This window comes from Anolis carolinensis, chromosome 3 (assembly GCF_035594765.1).
Source record: "Anolis carolinensis isolate JA03-04 chromosome 3, rAnoCar3.1.pri, whole genome shotgun sequence".
NCBI classification, from domain to species: Eukaryota; Metazoa; Chordata; class Lepidosauria; order Squamata; family Dactyloidae; genus Anolis; species Anolis carolinensis.
The window spans coordinates 2,619,593-2,640,887 of NC_085843.1; the positions used below are offsets into that span (position 1 = coordinate 2,619,593).

General features: G+C 42.8%; 1 protein-coding gene across 3 annotated transcripts in view; it reads left to right on the forward strand.

Annotated features, from left to right (window-relative positions):
- The first annotated feature begins 3,324 nt into the window (after positions 1-3,324).
- pgm2l1 (phosphoglucomutase 2 like 1) overlaps positions 3,325-21,295 on the forward strand; it is a 380,072-nt gene continuing 362,101 nt past the window's right edge. For 2 of the 3 annotated variants that reach the window (XM_062974411.1, XM_003229055.3), the window contains exons 1-2: positions 3,325-3,460; positions 7,054-7,245. In XM_062974411.1, coding sequence (XP_062830481.1) covers positions 7,129-7,245 — 117 coding nt within the window. In that variant the 5' untranslated portion in view covers positions 3,325-3,460; positions 7,054-7,128. Of the gene's footprint in view, positions 3,461-7,050; positions 7,246-21,295 lie in introns of all 3 variants that reach the window. The other variant, XM_062974410.1, reaches the window with a different exon arrangement.

A 21,295-nucleotide genomic window follows, 5' to 3' on the forward strand; every position in this document is an offset into this window, starting at 1 on the left:
CATAACATTACTGCGTATTGAACTACTTTTTCTGTCAAATTTGTTGTATAACATGATGTTTTGGTGCTTAATTTGTAAAACCATAACCTAATTTGATGTGTAACAGGCTTTTCCTTAGTCCCTCCTTATTATCCAACATATTCGCTTATCCAATGTTCTGCCGGCCCGTTTATGTTGGATAAGTGAGACTCTACTGTATCTATATATATAAAATGATAAAGTTGTTTGCGCAGTGACTATAACAACAAAACTAAACATCCCAGAAATACGAAATTTGGCAACACAATGCAAAAGGCTTGCCTCCAGGTTACAACAACACAACCACACCACAAAACCACAATCCAGACCCACAAAACTCACAACAACGCATCATGCGATAACAACACAACTAAACGCCCCAGAAATACAAAACTTGGCAACACAATGCAAAAGCCTTGCCTCCCAGTTGTAACAACACAACCACACCACAAAACCACACAGGACCCACAAAACTCACAACAACGCATCGTGACTATAACAACACAACTAAACGCCCCAGAAATACGAAACTTGGCAACACGATGCAAAAGCCTTCCCTCCAGGTTGTAACAACACAACCACACCACAAAACCACAATCCGGACCCATAAAACTCACAACAACGCATCGTGACTATAACAACACAACTAAATGCCCCAGAAATACGAAACTTGGCACACAACTAAACGCCCCAGAAATATAAAACTTAACAACACAACACAAAAGCCTTTTCTCCCGGTTGTAACAACACAACCACACCACAAAACCACAATCTGGACCCACAAAACTCACAACAATGCATCATGACTATAACAACACAACTAAACGTCCCAGAAATACGAAACTTGGCACACAACTAAACGCCCCAGAAATATAAAACTTAACAACACAACACAAAAGCCTTTTCTCCCGGTTGTAACAACACAACCACACCACAAAACCACAATCTGGACCCACAAAACTCACAACAATGCATCATGACTATAACAACACAACTAAACGTCCCAGAAATACGAAAATTGGCACACAACTAAAAGCCCCAAAAATATAAAACTTGACAACACAACGCAAAAACCTTGCCTCCCGGTTGTAACAACACAACCACACCACAAAACCACAATCCGGACCCACAAAACTCACAACAATGCATCGTGACTATAACAACACAACTAAACGCCCCAGAAATACGAAACTTGACAACACAACACAAAAGCCTTTTCTCCCGGTTGTAACAACACAACTACACCACAAAACCACAATCCGGACCCACAAAACTCACAACAACGCATCATGACTATAACAACACAACTAAACGTCCCAGAAATACGAAACTTGGCACACAACGCAAAAGCCTTGCCTCCCAGTTGTAGGAACTCAACCACAACACAAAACCACAATCCGGACCCACAAAACTCACAACAACGCATCATGACTATAACAACACAACTAAACGCCCCAGAAATACGAAACTTGGCAACACAACACAAAAGCATTCCCTCCCGATTGTAACAACACAACTACACCAGAAAAGCACAATCCGGACCCACAAAACTCACAACAATGCATCGTGACTATAACAACACAACTAAACGCCCCAGAAATACAAAACTTGGCACACAACTAAACGCCCCAGAAATACAAAACTTGGCAACACAACACAAAAGCCTTGCCTCTCAGTTGTAACAACACAACCACACCACAAAACCACAATCCGGACCCACAAAACTCACAACAACGCATTGTGACTATAACAAATACAAAATTTGACAACACAACTCATCCACCTCCCCAATCCCTACATTCACACTTGGCCTCCAAAAAAACAATTGCAATAATAACAATGACAACAACAACAACAATAAGAATCAACACCATCACAGGCAAGAAACAGCCAGGCACTGAGGCTGTGAGGCCAGTCAGTGCTACACTGGGCCTCCAAAAAACAATACAGTAGCATCTAACTTATCCAACCTTCATGACCACAACAACAACAATAATAATAAACACCTACACAGGCAAAACAAAAAAAAGACTATTGTACCACAATAAAAATATAAACCGCACTCAGCAGAATCAGACATTACAATTAACAACAAATCAAAGACAACAGGGATCTCAAGCAATTATCAATCAACACAAAAATTGAAGACGGTAACAGACTTCAAATACTACTACTAAGGTGAGTATAAAGAAGGGTGGAGGTCACAGCATAAATACAACCTAATGTAGACTGACCAACACCAGACTAAGCCACAGCAACGCGTGGCCGGGCACAGCTAGTATATATATAATATAGCTTTATTTTTATTTATCTAAGTGCAAACCCTATATGCATGCATGTATAGTGTTTTTATATCTATAAGAATAAATTAAAATGATACATAGACATATATACAAATATACATATATATACAATGTAGTTTTATTTTTATTTATCTAAGTGCAAACCTTATATGCATGCATGTATAGTGTTTTTATATCTATAATAATAAATCAAAATGATACACAGACATATATACAAACATATATATATATAATATAGTTTTATTTTTATTTATCTAAGTGCAAACCTTATATGCATGTATGTATGTTGTTTTTTACATCTATAAGAATAAATTAAAATGATACAGACATATATACATATACATACATATATATATACAATATAGTTTTATTTTTATTTATCTAAGTGCAAACCTTATATGCATGGATGTATATTGTTTTTTACATCTATAAGAATAAATTAAAATGATATACAGACATATATATATATATAATATAGTTTTATTTTTATTTATCTAAGTGCAAACCTTATACGCATGTATGTATAGTGTTTTTATATCTATAAGAATGAATTAAAATGATACACAGACATATATACATATATATATATATACAATATAGTTTTAGTTTTATTTATCTAAGTGCAAACCTTCTATGGATATGTCATTTGCCGTTTCCAATTTATGCAATTCAGAAAAAAAAAGGCTCTCCTTCTCTCATTTAAAAAAAATTATTGCAAACTCCTGACTTTTGAATTCTGCCTTAAGGCCAGCTTTGGTTTTTTTTCCCCCCCCTCAGGCTAAGCGTAGAACTAGCGGTTCAAGAGCATGCCGGGAAACCGAGTCCTAGCCAAGCATCACATCAATAGGCGCGGGATGGAAATGAACTCCATTTCCCAGAGGGCGTAGCGGGATTGGGGGGGGGCGACAGAGCTGCGCGCGCAGGCGAACCCGGCTTTTTTTGTTGACATAGGCGCGGTGGGCGGGGCTTCGCGCCGGCGTCCGTTGAAAGCCGCCGGGGAGAGAGGAGCAGCGAAGTGGGCGTGGCGTTCAGCGCGCCGTGGGCGTGGCTTCCTTATCTTTTCCTCACGCCCCTTTTTTCCCTCAGGCGTCGGTTGTTATTTCTCCTCAGTCGGGCTGGAGCGCCCGCGGTGAAAGGAGGTGGGATATATTGCTCCTATAAGGGAGTATTTTGGGGAGGGAAATATATATAGTGCGTGTGTATATATGTGTATATCTATAGGCAGCGAGAGACATATAGATAGATATAGATACAATTTGTTTATATATATATATATATATAGTGTATATCCTTTGCATGTGTGTTTCTGTGAGGAAACTGAAAGGTGGGCCCATAGGTAGGTATAGTCTCTTAAGTATTTATTTATATACGTATATAGTAGACATATATAGATAGCTAGCGATATTGTGTGTATATATACCATATATAGAGAGAGTGCTTTTGTGAGGAAACTGAAAAGTGGGCTCATAAATAGGTAGATATAGATATATAGATATATGACATATATAGATAGCTAGAGATATTGTGTGTATATATACTATATATAGACAGAGTGCTTTTGTGAGGAAACTGATAAGTGGGCTTATAAATAGGTGGATATATACAGTAGAGTCTCACTTATCCAAGCCTCGCTTATCCAAGCTTCTGGATAATCCAAGCCATTTTTGTAGTCAATGTTTTCAATATATCGTGATGTTTTGGTGCTAAATTCGTAAATACAGTAATTACAACATAACATTACTGCGTATTGAACTACCTTTTCTGTCAAATTTGTTGTATAACCTGATGTTTTGGCGCTTAATTTGTAAAATCATAACCTAATTTGATGTTTAATAGGCTTTTCCTTAAACCCTCCTTATTATCCAACATATTCGCTTATCCAACGTTCTGCCGGCCCGTTTACGTTGGATAAGTGAGACTCTACTGTATAGTGCTTTTGTGAGGAAACTGAAAAGTGGGCTCATAAATAGGTAAATATAGATATATAGATATATGACATATATAGATAGCTACTAGCTAGAGATATTGTGTGTGTATATACTATATATAGGCAGAGTGCTTTTGTGAGGAAACTGATAAGTGGGCTTATAAATAGGTGGATATAGATATAGCCTGTGTGTCTATGTATATAGTGTATATCCTGGCTATATTTATAGTGTATATCCTTTGTGTTGTGTGCTTTTGTGAGGAAACTTTAAAAGGAGGGCTCCTATAGATAGATATAGTGTGTTTGTGTGTTTCATATATATGGTGTTTATTTCCTTTGCATGTGGGCAATAGTGTATATCCTGAAGAGGCCTCATATGGATAGGTAGATACAGTATAGATATAGTTTGTGATGTATAGTTATATATATCTCTATATCTCTCTCTGCATGTGTGTGTGTGTGTGTATATATATATATATATATATATATGTATATAGTTTCCTTTGTGTGTGTGCTTCTGTGAGGAAACTTCGAAAGAGGGACTCCTATAGATAGGTAGATAGATACACATATAGTCTTATATATATATATGGAGAGAGAGAGTATATCCTTTTGCTTTTGTGAGGAAACTGAAAAAGGGCTCATATAGATAGGTAGATATAGTTTGTGAGAGAGAGATATATATATATATATAGTTTCCTTTGTGTGTGTGCTTCTGTGAGGAAACTTTGAAAGAGGGACGCCTATAGATAGGTAGATTTATATATAATGTGTGTATATAATATATGTGTGTTTATTTCCTTTCCAAGTGTGCTTTTGTGACGGGAGGGCTCTTCTAGATGGGTAGAGAAATGTAGATATAGTGTGTGTGTGTGTGTGTGTGTGTGTGTGTGTGTGTGTATATATATAATGTTTATTTCCTTTGCATGTGTGCTTTTGTGAGGAAACTTTGAAAGGGGGGCTCATATAGACAGGTAGACTTAGGTATAGTGTGCGTGTATAATATATATGTTGAGAGACATAGATCTTTGCATGTATGCTTTTGTGAGAAATCTTTGAATGCAGGTTCATATAGATATAGGTAGCTAGATCTAGATATTGTGTGTATTATATATACACACACACACACACGTATATATATAGAGAGAGATGTCGTGTGTATCCTTTGTGTGTGTCTATATATACATACATACACATAGTGTATATATCCTTTGCGTGATGTACTTTTGTGAGGAAACTTTGAAAGGAGGGCTTATATAAATGTTTTTGTCCATTGATGTACTGTATACTGTTATTGTTTTTATTTGATATTTCTGTGAGCCGCCCCGAGTCCCCTTCGGGGGAGATGGAGGCGGGATATAAATAAATAAAATAAAATAAATAAATAAAAAATAAATAGGTAGGTAGTTAGATCTAGATACAGTGTGTGTGTGTGTAATATATATATATAGAGTGACAGAGATAGAGAGACAGTGTATATAATAAATAATAAAACTTTATTTATACCCCACCACCATCTCACCAAGGGGACTTGGGGCTGCTTACAGCATAATCAGATAAAAACAACATACATACAATTCACAATATAACAAGATAAAAACAAAGTACAGTATAAAACAAAGGTATTATAATAGTTGATAATCTCAGTCAACCGCCAAATACAATTACAGTAGAGTCTCACTTATCCAACGTTCTGGATTATCCAATGCATCTTTGTAGTCAATGTTTTCAATGCATTGTGATATTTTGGTGCTAAATTCGTAAATACAGTAATTACTACATAGCATTACTGCGTATTGAACTGCTTTTTCTGTTGATTTGTTGTAAAACATGATGTTTTGGTGCTTAATTTGTAAAACCATAACCTATTTTGATGTTTAATAGGCTTTTTCTTAATCTCTCCTTATTATCTAACATATTCGCTTATCCAACGTTCTGCCGGCCTGTTTATGTTGGATAAGTGAGACTCTACTGTATATACAATTCACAATGTAACAAGATAAAAACAAAGTACAATATAAAACAAAGGTATTATAATAGTTGATAATATCAGTCAACCGCCGAATACCAATATCCTTTGGGTGTGTGTGCGTACCATACATATAATGTATATATACTTTGCGTGATGTACTTTTCTGAGGAAACTTTGAAAGGAGGGCTCATATAGATAGGTAGATAGATGTAGATATAGTGTGTGTGTGATATATATATATAGAGAGGGAGAGATAGTGTATATCCTGTCTCTGTGTGTCTATATATGTATTTACCACGCTTAATAGAAATGTAGATATAGAATGTGTGTGTGTGTGTGTGTGATATATATAGAGAGATATAGTGTATATCCTGTCTCTGTGTGTCTATATATGTTTTTACCATGCTTAATAGTGCCTATATCCGTTGCGTGATGTCCTTTTGTGAGGAGACTTTGAAAGGGGGGAGACTCATAAGTAGATAACTCTACACATGCACATACACTATATATGTGTCAGGGGATACATACAGGGTGTTTGAAAAAGAACCCCCTAGTTTTAAGTATAAATACATTAAAACTAGGGAGTTCTTTTTCAAACACTCTGTATAGTCCAGGCCTTTTGTCCTTGCCTCTTTATTTCCCCATCTGACCCTGCAGTTGGGAGGAGGGGGAAGATTGACAGGCCCCTTTTGCCCCAATTTTGGGAGAGCTGCAAGGTGCTGCTGTGTGTGAAAAGGAAGTGCATGGTCCCTTGGAGCGGGGGTGATTTGGTGTGAGCCCCTTGCACACACTGGTGAGCTGCCTCCTCCTCATCGTCCACGTTTTCTCAGCAGTGCCGGCTGCCAGGTTGTGGTCTGTACCACCGAGAGGAAGACGGCACTCCTCCAGCAAGCAGCACATCTTTGGGAATGATGGGGGACCGCCGAGACGTCGTCGGGGACGTGAACTCCAATTTGATCATCAGCCACAGCACGGGGGACGCCCAGCTGGACAAGGCCGTCTGGCAGTGGCTCACCTGGGATAAGGTGAGTCGGAGAGGGAAATTCCACCCTTAATCTGTCACTAATTTCCTCCGCCTGCCTTTACGTTGTTATCTCTGTCCGCCTGAATCCTGCAGGAAATTTTTCCTTTCTCACTTGCATTGCCTGCCAGCAGACTTGATGTCATCGCATAGGATGCTTTGTGTGTTTGCCTGTTCTCATAGACATCCTTCCTGCATGATATTAACTTCTTAATTTTAAATGCAACCACTTCCATGTATATATACAGGGCATTAACAAAGGCCAGTGTTTACATAGGATGTGGTCACTTAATATTTACATTGCTGCTTATTACTGAATATCTCAATAGAAAGCATGGATAAGTAGCAGAAAGCATGGATAAGAATTGTCAATAAACAATTCTTTATACATGGGGTTGCTTTCTCAAGCCGCTGTGGCACAGGCTAGAAAACTAGAGTGAAGCAATGTTTTCCTTAGCATCTCATTTTATATGTGCATATATATGTTTTGATGGAGTTTCACTGAATGTTTTTAGTGCTGTATGCGTTTAATTCTGTTTTAATCTTTGTAAATTTGTATATTTTAAATTGTATACTAATGTGTTGTTGAAGGCTTTTATGGCCGGAATCATTGGGTTGCTGTGTTTTCCTGGTTGTCTGACCATGTTCCAGAAGCATTCTCTCCTGATGTTTCGCCCACATGTGTGGCAGGCATCCTCAGAGGTTGTGAGGTCTGTTGGAAACTAGGCAAGTGGGGTTTGTATATATATCTCTGGAATTATGTCCAGGGTGGGAGAAAGAACTCTTGTCTGCCTGAGGCAAGTGTGAATGTTGCAAGTAGGCCACTATGAATATCATTGAATGGCCTTTCAGATTCAAAGTCTGGCTACTTCCTGCCTGTGGGGATCCTTTGTTGGGAGGTGGTAGCTGGCTTTGATTGTTTCCTGTCTGGAGTTCTCCTGTTTCTGAGTGTTCTTTATTTACTGTCCTGATTTTAGATTTTTTAAAATACTGGGACCCAGATTGTGTTCATTTTCATGGTTTCCTCCTTTCTGTTGAAATTGTCTTGTGGATTTCAATAACTTTATGTAATCTGACCTGTTGGTTGTGAGAGTGGTTCACCATTTCTGTGTTCTAAAATAATCTGTGTGTTGTCGAAGGCTTTCGTGGCCGGGATCACAGGGTTGTTGTATGTTTTCCGAGTTGTATGGCCATGTTCTAAAAGTATTCTCTCCTGACATTTCGCCCACATCTATGGCAGGCATCCTCAGAGGTTGTGAGGTATGGAGAAACTAAGCAAGGAAGGTTTCTATTTTAATACCAGTATTAAAAAACTCAAAAATCAGAACAGTAAATAAGAAGCAACACTCTGAGACATGGGAACTAGGGGCAGTTAACAAAGAATGCCCCCAGGCAGAAAGTAGCTAGTAGATGTAGCCATTCAATGCAAATTAGGGTGATTAACTGGAACATTTACGCTGGCCTCCAACTGACAAGAGTTCTTCCCTCACCCTGGACTTCCCACAGATATACAGTAGAGTCTCACTTATCCAAGCTAAACGGGCCGGCAGAAGCTTGGATAAGCGAATAACTTGGATAATAAGGAGGGATTAAGGAAAAGCCTATTAAACATCAAATTAGGTTATGATTTTACAAATTAAACACCAAAACATCATGTTATACAACAAATTGGTCAGAAAAGGTAGTTCAATACGCAGTAATGTTATGTAGTAATTACTGTATTTACGAATTTAGCACCAAAATATCATGATATATTGAAAACATTGACTACAAAAATGGCTTGGATTATCCAGAGGCTTGGATAAGCGAGGCTTGGATTAGTGAGACTCTACTGTATATAAACGTTCCTTGCTTAGTTTCTCCATACCTCACAACCTCTGAGGATGCCTGCCATAGATGTGGGCGAAATGTCAGGAGAGAATACTTCTGGAACATGGCCATACAGCCCGGAAAACATACAACAACCCTCTAATCTGCTGTGTCCAGGTTGGTTCATCAGGTGTTCTGCTATGGCTGATTTCTCTGGTTGAAACAGTGCCTTTCATGTTCCTTGATTTGTGTTTGGGTGCTGCCATAGATGTGGGCAAAATGTGAGCAGAGAATGCTTCCGGAGCATGGCCATACAAACCGGAAAACTCACAGCAACCCACTGTATACTAATGCTTTTATGTCAAGCCACTTTGCATCCCCTTTGGGGAGATAAAGGAGAGTATAAATATAATAATAATAAATATATATATACGTGCATTTTTGTGCAATGGCCCTAAGCAAGGCTGGCAATGAGAGTACCTTGAGATGCATCTGCACCAGGCATGGGCATACTCTTTTGCCTTGGGGCCACATTGCGGGCCTGGCCGAGAAATTCGGTCCGGGGGGCCGGGGGGCGTTCGCACGCTGGACGAGACAGGCCTGCAAGAGGTAGGGCTCAGGAGAGGGCGGGGCCAGGAGAGGGCAGGGCATGGCCTGGGTCATCCTCAGGTTGTCCTCTCAGCATAAGGACATGTTTTCTTGCACTATCCTTATGCTGGGAGGAAAGCAGGAGACACGGCAACTGGCCCCGATCCTCCTCCTCTGATCCTTGGGCTGTCCTCTTGACATTATGCCAGGGGGAAGGCTATACAGGCGGTGGCTGAGAGCGCTCCGGAGGGCTCTCAGCCATCACATGCCTTCCTTGAGCTGTCCTTCCTGCATACATCCTTATGCCGGGAGGAGGACAAGACACGCAGTGGCTGAGAGCACTCTAGAGGACTCTCAGCTGCTGCACCTCTTCCTCCCCCATCCTTTTGGCGTAAGGACACAGCAGGCCACCATGTCCTTATGCCCAAGAGGAGAGGGAGAATTAGGAGGGCTTGAGGGAAATGCCCAGGGGCCACATCCGCCCCTCGGGCCTTAGTTTACCCATGCCTGATCTACACTGTAGTACGAATGCAGTTTTAATTCTGATTTAACTGCCAGGCTCAATGCTGTGGAATCCTGAGAAGTTGTAGTTTTGCAAGGTCTTTAGCCTCCTCATCCAGAGGGTACTGGTGCCTTACCCAGTTAATAACTCCCAGGATTCCACTGATTGGGCAGTTAAAATGGTGTCAAAGTGCATTAATTCTGCAGTGTAGATTCACCCTTGGAGGTCTCTCATAGGGTCGCCATACTGTATGTCGATGTCAGCTTGGAGACAGGTAACAACAACATATGCCTTCAAGTTGTCTGTCAATTTAGGGTGACCCCATGAATTTAATAGGGTTTCTTTTGCTAGGGGTACGTCACTATGACTCACTTCCTTTGTGGGGTGGGACCTTTTTTTTTTGGAAGGATGCCCTAAGAAGGTCAAAAATGCCACGCCTTCGGTAAATCTCTGCAGATTCTTTTCTCCATGTGTAATAAGTGGCTTGTCTGTGTGTGCTGCAGTATTTTTCCCACATTTCCATTATCGAGACTCCACTGCTATAGGATTGTCAATGGTCTCCAGTCATTATTACCTGCACATATTTTAAAAATGGATTTTAGACAACAAAATAAGGAAAGATTAGTTTGTGAAACTGGACTGAAGCCTCTCTTTGTCAGAATAACAGGGTGGTTTTCTTCTATGGCTTTCCACATCATACCCTAGAGCAGACATGCTTAATAAACATCGATGCTGTGAAGCACCGTGACTCATCCCCTCGATGTAGTGATGGAACGTCTCTAGGGAGCTGAATGTTTTGCATTTTTTCTCCCTTAAGATGCATTGTTTTCAGTAAGAGCTGGTGCACCTATTTTGATTTACTTCTGCCTTTGCAGTGCTGAGATTAAACTTCAGCCATTCTCTTGGGAGAGGTTTTTTCCCCCCATATGCTTTGATGTTACCCATTTTTGGGAAAACGACAGCACTTCCGAACCCGGTTTATTTACTGTTTGCTCTTTAAAAACATTTCCCTTTTAACCTTTGGCAGTGTTATGACTGGGATTCTTTTTTGTTTGTGTCATATTTTTCTTGTTCTCAGTTTATTTTTCCACTTAGTTACTAGAAGCACATGTTTTGGCCAAAAACATTGGATCTGGTCCTTTAATGTCTTTTTTTGCATTGCTTAATTACCTCATTGGAAGTCCGAGAGAGAGAGAGAGAGAGAGAGAGAGAGAGAGAGAGAGAGAGAGAGAGAGAGAGAGAGAGAGATGCTTTTGAAATGGGCTTTTTTTAAAATGCAATTATCAGTTAGAGGAATGATGCTGGCCAAGGCACTTTTATTTTTAGCTTAAACATGAAATCAGGAAGCAAGTATTCGAAGAAAAATTAGCACTCTGGCAGAAGGACTCTGAAGGGCAGAAGGCATTTAATAATAATAATAATTATTATTATTATTATTATTTATATTCCACCCTATCTCCCTGGAGGGACTCATTTCTCCTTTCAAATAAGATCTCGAGATAATAGTATGTAATTTGAACATAAAATTGCTGTATTGACTAAATGTTTTTGCTAGTGGTCATTTGGCCTGATGAGCCAATGTGCCTTTAAAAGCAGTGACTCTCAGCCTTTTGCCATCCATATGCATTGAACTTCATCACCCACCATCCTTGATCATTGACCCTGTAGGTTTAGGGGAGATCATACAATCCTAGAGTTGGAAGAGATCTGGTGGGCCATCCAGTCCAACCCCATTCTGCCAAGAAGCAGGAAAATCACATTCAAAGCACCCTGACAGATGGCCTTCCAGCATCTGTTTCAAAGCCTCCAAAGAAGGAGCCTCCACCACACTCCGGGGCAGAGAGTTCCACTGCTGAACAGCTCTTCTCATAGTTAGGAAATTCTTCCTAATGTTCAGGTGGAATCTCCTGTAGTTTGAAGCCATTGTTCTGCATCCTAGTCTCCAGGGCAGCAGGAAAAAAAGCTTGCTCCTTCCTCTCTATGACTTTGCCTCACATATTTTTACATGGCCGTCATCATGTCTCCTCTCTGCCTTCTCTTCTGCAGGCTAAACCTGTCCAGCCCTTTCAGCCGCTCTTCATAGGGCTTGTTATCCAGGCCCTTGATCATTTTAGTTGCCCTCCTCAGCTGAAGTCCAAAAGACTGGATGGTCCAAAATGTAGGAACCACTTCTATATTTGAAATGGAAATGTTTCCTGAGATGTATAACAAAATGAGAGCCAGTGTAGCTTAATAGTTTGGGACTTGGACTAGGGACTCTGGAGTTCAGGGTTCAAATCCCTGCTCGGGTATGGAAACCTATTGGGTAGCCTTGTTTGAGTCACACTCTCTCAGCCCCAGAAAACCCAGTGAGGTGTACACCATAAGTCAGAAATGATGTGAAGGCACACAACAACAACAACATAATACTGTTTTTTGTTCACATATTTTATAGGAATTCAAGGCATTGTTAAATTAATGAGAACTTCTCCAAACTAAACATCATCTTGATGTTCAGTTTCTTGATGGTGGACACCATTCCACCATGTCTCCTGTGTCAATATAACAATATGTAATACTAATGCTATACTAATAATATAATTTATTGTATCTATATATATAAATGAGTGATGGCATCACGGCGACCAACAAAACAACAGGCCCCCCAACCTCGAAATTTGACAACACAACCCATCATCCACGCCTCTAGGTTGATACAACAAAAAGAAAAGAAAAATAAAGTCCTAATTAGAGGGAAAGGAATAATTGTTTTTATCCAATTGCTGCCAGTTACAGGGCTAATCTCTGCCCACTTGGTCTCCTTGCAACCAACTCAGCCAGGGGACAGGCAAACTTAGGCCTCTCTTAGGCCTCTTCCACAGATTATCTAATTTGTTTTTATTAAATTGCTGCCGCTCCATGCAGTCATCCCACATGACCTTGGAGGAGTCTATGGACAACGCTGGCTCTTCGGCTTAGAAATGGAGATGAGCACCAACCCCCAGACTCAGACACGACTGCATTTAATGTCAGGGGAAATCTTTACCCTTTACCTTAACTACCACCTATTCCTCAATACTTTATTTCCCATACCACCATACTTTGCCACAGCAACGCGTGGCTGGGCACAGCTAGTATACATATAATATTGATAATAATATTATGATGTAATACAAAATAATAATACACTATTATAATTGAATGTTATATATTACATGTAATATTACTAGTAATATTGCAGTAGTATAGTACAATATAGTAATATATAATGCTTATATTGTGCTATGCTAATAGTATAATATATTGTATGTACATATAACTTGTATGCCACTCTGAGTCCCCTTCGGGGTGAGAAGGGCAGGGTATAAATTTCGCTAATAAATAAATATTTTTAAATGCTTTTGCATACCATAGAAAACATAATGCATTGCAATGCATCAGAACCATAGAATCATACAGTTGAAAGAGTCTCCTAGGGCCATCCAGTCCAGTTTCCTTTCTGCCATGCAAGAATATACAATTCAAGCCCTCCCGACATTGCTTAAAAGCCTCCCATTCTGAGGCAGTATTACAGTGTCAATGCTCTGTCGTTTCCAGATGTGAAAAATTATTGGGGGCAACAAACAGCAAACTGCATGCTTCTGATGGTTCATTGCTCAAAGCTGCATCTTGCAAAGTGACAGGCGGCACCTGAGCCCCCAGGTGTAAAACCGTACCCCTGTTCTCCTGCTTTCGATTCCAGCCATGAACAGGCATCAATGCTGCATCATCCGTGCTGCTTCCTGATACTGCAGATTGGTTTGTAGGCTATTTTAGGCAGCAGCCGCTGCCTCCCAGGAGGCATAGAGTGAGTGATTAATAATGCATGCTTCCAATTGTATAGACAAGGATAGGAAATCAAAAAAAGAATCGACTGCAGGCGAGATGCGTCGGGTAGTGGCGCTGGGAGCAGCAGTAGTTCAGAGGGCAGGCTTTGGATTTGTGCGATGCAGATCTAAATGCAGATGCATTCAGCAGGTGTCTGAGAGGGACTTGGCTGTTGGGAATTGTGGGAGTTGACATTCAAAACATCCGAAAGGCTGAAGTTTGCCCATGCCTGCACTAGAGGATTTGGAAATTGCCTGGAGAGACTATACATTGTTGGTCAAGGATAAATAAAACTGGGTACCAGTCCCACAGATATGGGGGTGCTGTTTTTTGCTGATTTTCTTTTTAAACATTAGGTGGAAAAAGTGCTGGTGGTACCTTGATACCCTTGGAGAGTTTCTTGGGCATGTCTGACCTTCTGCTGTTGAAAAGGCGCACACGTGGACACTTCCAGCTTGTAAATGTATACGTTGTTGTTGTTGTTACTACTACTATCATAGAATCATAGAATCATAGAATAGTAGAGTTGGAAGAGACCTCATGGGCCATCCAGTCCAACCCCCTGCCAAGAAGCAGGAAATTGCATTCAAGTGGAGTCACCGATGGCGCAACAGGTTCAATTGCTGAGCTGCTGAACTTGCTGACTGAAAGGTCGCCGGTTCAAATACGGGCAGTGGAGTGAGCTCCCGCTGTTAGCCCCAGCATCTGCTGACCTAGCAGTTTGAAAACATGCAAATGTGAGTAGATCAATAGGTACCGCTTTGGCGGGAAGGTAATGGTGCTCCATGCAGTCATGCCAGTGGCCACATGACCTTGGAGGTGTCTATGGACAACGCTGGCTATTCAGCTTAGAAATGGAGATGAGCATCAACACCCAGAGTCGGACACAACTGGACTTAATGGCAGGGGAAAACCTTTATCTTTACCTACTATTATTAGTAAACTGGGTTGCTGTGAGTCTTTCAGGCTGTATGGCCATGTTCCAGTAGCATTCTTTCCTGGTGATGTTTAACCTGCATCTGTGGCTGGCATCCTCAGAAGTTTGTTCAGAGATCTGTTGGAAATGAGGCAAGTGGAGTGTGTATATCTGTGGAATGTCCAAGGTGGGAGAAAGAACCCTAGTCTGTTTGAGGCAAGTGTAAATGTTGCAATTGGCAGGCTTGATTAACATTGAGTAGCCTTGCAGCTGCAACACTGATTGACTCACATACATACACACACACACACACACACACACACACACACTCCACCTGCCTCATTTCCAACAGACCGCTAAACAAACCTCTGAGGATGCCTGCAAATGCCGAGGCTTTTCAAAGGGGAAACAAAGGAAAACAGAGTTCAGTAGGGGTTGCATAAGGTGACTGCTTTGTGCCTCAGTTAAGAGTTAAGGCAGAATAATTATGACAATAAAGCCTCATAATAAAACTATTTATATACCACCCTATCTCCTCAAGGGACTCAGGGCAGTTTCTAATACAATGGAAAACATACAAATTCAAAACATACAGCAATTAGGATATCATACCACATGAACATCAATGCATAAATGTAGTTAATAAAGATTTAGGGGTCGGGCTGTGGCGCAGGCTGTTTAGTAGCCAGCTGCAATAAATCACTATGACCAAGAGGTCATGAGTTCGAAACCAGCCCATTTCGGTGTGAGTACCTGACAATTAAAATAAAAAATAGCCCCTGCTCATTGTTGACCTAAGCAACCTGAAAGATAATTGCATCTATCAAGTAGGAAATTTAGATACCACTATGTGGGGAGGCTAATTTAACTAAATTTACGACACCATAAAACTGCCACCAGCTTGTGGAAAGGAATGAGGAAGTTGGCTTCACAGTGACCGGAATCGAGCATACCCTCAGGAAGCTGTAAGCTGGAGAAGGTTAAATTGCCTCTGAGTCTGTCTCTGTCTCTTATGTTCATATGGCATTGAATGTTTGCTTTGTATATGTACAATGTGATCCGCCCTGAGTCCCCTTCCGGGTGAGAAAGAAAGGCGGGATATAAATACTGTAAATAAATAAGTAAAATAAATAAAACCTAATAGCAAAAACTCCATTAACCCCCACTTCAGAAGTGGCTTAAACTCAATGTAGCTTAAAGCTCTGATGGAAATATTTCTTTTTTGAAAGGTTTTGGCTGATGTAAAATTATTTACTTTTGGGGGTGCACATGTGTCTCCGCGGTCTTTCATATCAGCCCAATGCTTCCCGTAGCACTCCCCATCCCACCATTATTTCAAGAAACCAGCAAAGTCTTTCTGGAAACGGTTTAATTTTTTTCAGTGTTGGCTGTTTCCCCAGCAAGGCCCCCAAATGTCAAAAAAAGGAAACTGGAAGTGAACCAAGTTTTGATTTTAGTTCAGTTTATTTTCAAAATGCAGTCTGCAGTTGCCCACTTCTCTTTAAATATATAGGTGGTCCTCTATCTACATTGGCATTTATATTGGTAAAATTCTACATTTGAGTGTTGATGTATGCAGAGAGAAGGCCGCTTGATGTTCTGGGCTGAGGTTCAGTTCAAGCAAAATGCAAGTCTGCTTAAAGAGTCAGGCTTCTTGGTGAGATGTAACATGATATTTCTTCCTGGGTTATAGATGTCATTTCCTAGTTGGTTCTAACATAAAAAAACATGGAAAAGGTTTATTGAACTACAAGAACTTTGTTTTTGAGGGACATCCTGCAACACATTTTGTGATAGTATTCCAATGAATATCTCATTGAGTCTCAACCAATTTGACCTAGTTTGTGGCAGCCACTAAAACAAAGTTTCTGGAGTACAACTACTTTCCAAGTATGGACCATACCATGAAACAGGAAATAACACTTTCAAACCAGGAACAGAAATTATTCAGTTTTCCGTCCATCTAGCATTCTTTGGCAGTGTCTCAAAACCTAGAAGTGAGGTGGAAAGTGTGCTTCAATCATGTGTGATGGTGGCATTATTTATAGAATCTATACTGCAGAATAAGATAACCTTTTAACCCCCAGTTTTCAGGGTCAATGTTGTGGCTGGTAGATTTCTTATAAATATCGAATCCCTTCAAAGTGTATCAGGAGCATGGCAGAGTCCGGCATTCATCCTTTGTTCAGGCCACTCTCCTGGTTCAAGTGGTTGTGAAAATGGACCAGCTGTTTGCAGTAAATGTAGTATTTCATATGCTGTTCTTATACAGAGATGAGAACCAACATATTGCAGTGGTTTGAATATTGGACAATGCCTCTGGAGGCCAAGATTTGAATTTCTGTGTTGAAACCTTTTGACTGGTCTTAGGTGAGTCACACCTTCTCAGCTTCAGAGGAAGGGCTGTGGTGTCCTTTCTGAACAATTCTGGTTGGGAAAACCTATTTTTTTCGTGTCAGGAGCGACTTGAGAAATTGCAAGTCACTTCTGGTGTGAGAATTGGCTGTCTGCGAGGGCATTGCCCGGATGTTTGATATTTTTACCATCCTTGTAGGAGGATTCTCTCATGTCCCCGCATGGAGCTGGAGCTGATAGAGGGAGCTCATCCGCACTTTCCCCGGGTTGCAACCTTCAGGTCAGCAACCCAACCTTCAAGTCATCAGTCCTGCCGGCACAAGGGTTTAATCCACTGTACCACTGGTGGCTCCTAGGAAAACCCCATGAAATGGCTCGAATGCACATAAACAATGATACATAGATGTCAGAACCCTGCTACTAGAGCCTGTATGTGGCTCTGAGTTTCAGGGTCACTGACATTGATAAGACACCTGCGTCTCAGGACTCGGAGAAGAAACGGCTGCTGGACTTGGCGGGGAATTTGCGCGGGGTTTTACTGAGCGGGAAGAGACTTTTCAAATGAGGGGGAGGGTATATAAAGGAGGGTTGGCCGGAGTCTTCCATTCTTGGCTTTTCTGATGTCTATGTTTCCTGCAGTAAAGTTTCTGGTGATATCACAGAGAGTCTCGTGTGTTCATTCAGGAGCGGCTGTGGTGAGCTGACACTAAGCCAAGAATATAGACACCATCCCGCTGTAGCGGTGAGGTGTAACATGCAAGCGGAGGATGAAGAGCTCTTGGGCGCAGGAGGAGGAAGGTCGGGAAGGGCCACTCCCGAGCCGGACACTGAGTTCCACCAGCTGGCGGCCCTGGCGTCACCCACCGCTTATGCCCAGCCAAATGGGGTAACCCAGAGGCGTGGAGTGGTGCGGGGAGACAGCACCGGAGGAGAGGAAGGTTCACCTTCCCCAGGCCCACAAAGGATGGTGTTTCTGGAGGAGAGGATGTCGGCGATGGAGACCACCCTGGCAGTGATGTCGAGGGCGATGGAGCGCCTGGCGTTTTTGGCGGAGCCAGAGAGAGGAAGGGAACTTCGGGCTGGCTCAATGTGGGACGTGAGCGTGGGAAGCAGCCAGGGCTTTGCAGACCTTCCAGCACCGAAGGGAAGGGAAATGCGAAAGGAGCCCGGCGCCCGGCCCAAGACCCAAACAAGCCTGACGCGGGTGGAGGAGAGTGACGACGAAGGGGAAAAGCCTCCGAGAATCCCGGCTACGCTCCCAGCTGAGACCCTAGTGCCCCTGGCGAATGCCGGGCGTGGCACAGGGCAAAGAGAAACAGCAGCGGGGCCCACTGGTCCGCAAGGGGGCTTGCGACGGGCGGAGAATTGGGGATTGCCACCACAGGGACCCCTACCGAGACGAGAGGAACTAAGGATCGAGTTTGGGGGAGAGTCCTCTGAACTGGATTTTTTCCTTACCACGGTGAGGGGCTATATGGAGGACAATGCTCACACTTTTAGAACGGAATCCAGCCGGATACGGGCCATTGGTGCAGTGTTGAAGAGGGGAGCGGCTAGCTGGTACGTTCAGCTGCACGCGCGGCGCGACCCATGTCTGGGGTCAGTCCGACGCTTTATGGGGGCCCTGGAGACCCGTTTCCGAGATCCATTGGAGCAGATCCGGGCGAGGGAGAAGTTGAAGACCGTCTCCCAGGGGCAGAGGTCGGTATCTGAGTATTCGGAGGAGTTCCAATGCCTCGCCGAAAAGGTGCCGGAATGGTCTGCAGTGACAAAGATGGAACTCTTCAAAGAGGGGCTCAGGCGGGAGATCCTCTCCTGGGCGGTGCATCGTGATGAGCCTGACACACTGCGCAGATGGATTCAGCTGGCGGGGCGCGTCGAGACATCGCTGGCCCAGGCGAGGAGGCACCGAGGAGCGCTACAGCAACGGCCGCAGATGAAAGAGGGGAGCCGGAAGGAGGGATCAGCCCCAGCCGGGAGGAGAGCGGAGCCGACAGGGAACGTGAGCGCCAGCAGGAGTGGCTGCTTTGTGTGCGGCCGGTTGGGCCACAGAGCTGCCGAGTGCTGGCAGAGAAAAGGGGAAAGCGGAGGCCAGCCCAAACCAAGAGCCGTGGCAGGAAAACGCGCCGAGGAAGAAACACCGATGAGGCACCATTCGGGGGGGTTGGTAAGTCAGGACAAAGCTATGATAGTGGTCCCCATTCAGCTTGAAAATGGCAGCAAACAAGCGACCTGCAAAGCGTTTGTGGATTGTGGATGTTCCAGGAACATCATTTCCCCTGAATTAGCCGAGGGATTGGGATGCGAAAGAACGAACCTAGAATCCCCAATAGCATTTTCGCAGTTGGACGGATCCACAGCATCAGGATCGTTAGCTAGGTACAGTGCCGAAGATGTAAAGTGTAAGATAGGGAGTTGGGAAGGAAAGGTGTCATTTGTGATATCACAAATAGCCAGCTATAATGTTATACTAGGCATGCCGTGGCTGGGGCAGGCCAACCCGCAAATCAACTGGGAGGATAAGAGCATGATCTTCGGGATGAATTTGGAAGAAGGGAGCCAGGAAGTTGAGAGGGAGCCGGGGAAAAGGGGGGAGGAAGACTCTATCAGAATAGCAGAACTGGCAGATAAATTACCCCCAGAGTATCGGGATTTTGTGGACGTGTTTGACGAGAAGGAAGCAGACAATTTCCCACCGAAGCGGAGAGTTGAAGTGAAAATAGAGCTAGTCCCAGGAGCAGAGCTTCCCAAGGCAAAGATATACCCGATGTCGGCTAGGGAAAAGGAGGAACTGAGAAAGTACATTGATAAAAACCTAGCGAGGGGTTTCATAGAACCTTCGAACTCCCCTTTAGGGGCACCTGTGTTGTTTAGGCGGAAAAAGGACCAAACGCTGAGGCTCTGCATTGACTACAGGGGCCTGAATGCAATCAGTACTGTAAATAAATACCCCCTACCCTTAGTGAAGGACTTGATCGCCCAGTTATCGGAGGGACAGATATTCACTAAATTGGATTTAATTGAGGCTTACCATAAATTGCAGATCAAACCAGAGGACAGGTGGAAGACGGCCTTCTCCTGCGCCTTCGGATTATTCAATTATTGTGTGCTCCCATTCGGTTTATGCGGGGGAGGGGCCGCGTTCATGCAATTAATCAACGAAGTGTTGCATCCATTATTGTACAAGGGAGTCTTTATTTTTTTAGATGACATATTGATAATGTCTCGGACTAAGGAGCAACACGTAGAACTAGTCAGGGAAGTCCTACAAAAGTTGAGGGAAGCGAAGCTGTATGCGAAGCTTGCCAAGTGCGAGTTCAATAAAGACCAGATAGACTTTCTGGGGTATAGGATTTCCTCCCAGGGAGTGGCGATGGACCCTGCGAAGGTGGAAGACGTGAGGGGGTGGGAAGCCCCAGAACACGGAAGCAGCTGCAATCCTTCCTGGGGTTCGCAAACTTCTATAGAACATTTATCAAGGACTTTGCGCGCCTCACTTTGCCGTTAACGGATTTGTTAAAGACTAAAGGCAGGGGAGAAACAGCCAAAGTGAAGGCCCCAGGGGCCAAACTGACCTGGACAATAGAATGCCAGGAAGCTTTCGAAGCCCTTAAAAAGCGTTTTACTGAGGAGCCTGTCCTACAGCACCCTGATATGTCTAAGGCCTTTGTACTACATTGCGATGCGTCAGACCGGGCATATGGGGCAGTTCTGCTGCAGAAAGACGAGGGGGGGAACCTGAAGCCATGTGGCTATCTGTCGAAAAAGTTTAGCGATACAGAAAAAAACTGGCCGATTTGGGAGAGAGAAGCCTTAGCGATTCTGAAAGCACTAGAGTGCTGGAGACACTTTCTGGAAGGAAGTGGAACACCGTTTGAGGTGTGGACTGATCATAGAAATTTACAGTATCTAAGATCCCCTCGTAAACTATCAGCGAAGCAGATTAGATGGGCCCAATATTTCAGCCGTTTTGATTTCAGACTCAAGTTCTTCCAGGGGAAACACAACATACTCGCTGACGCTCTCTCTCGGATGCCT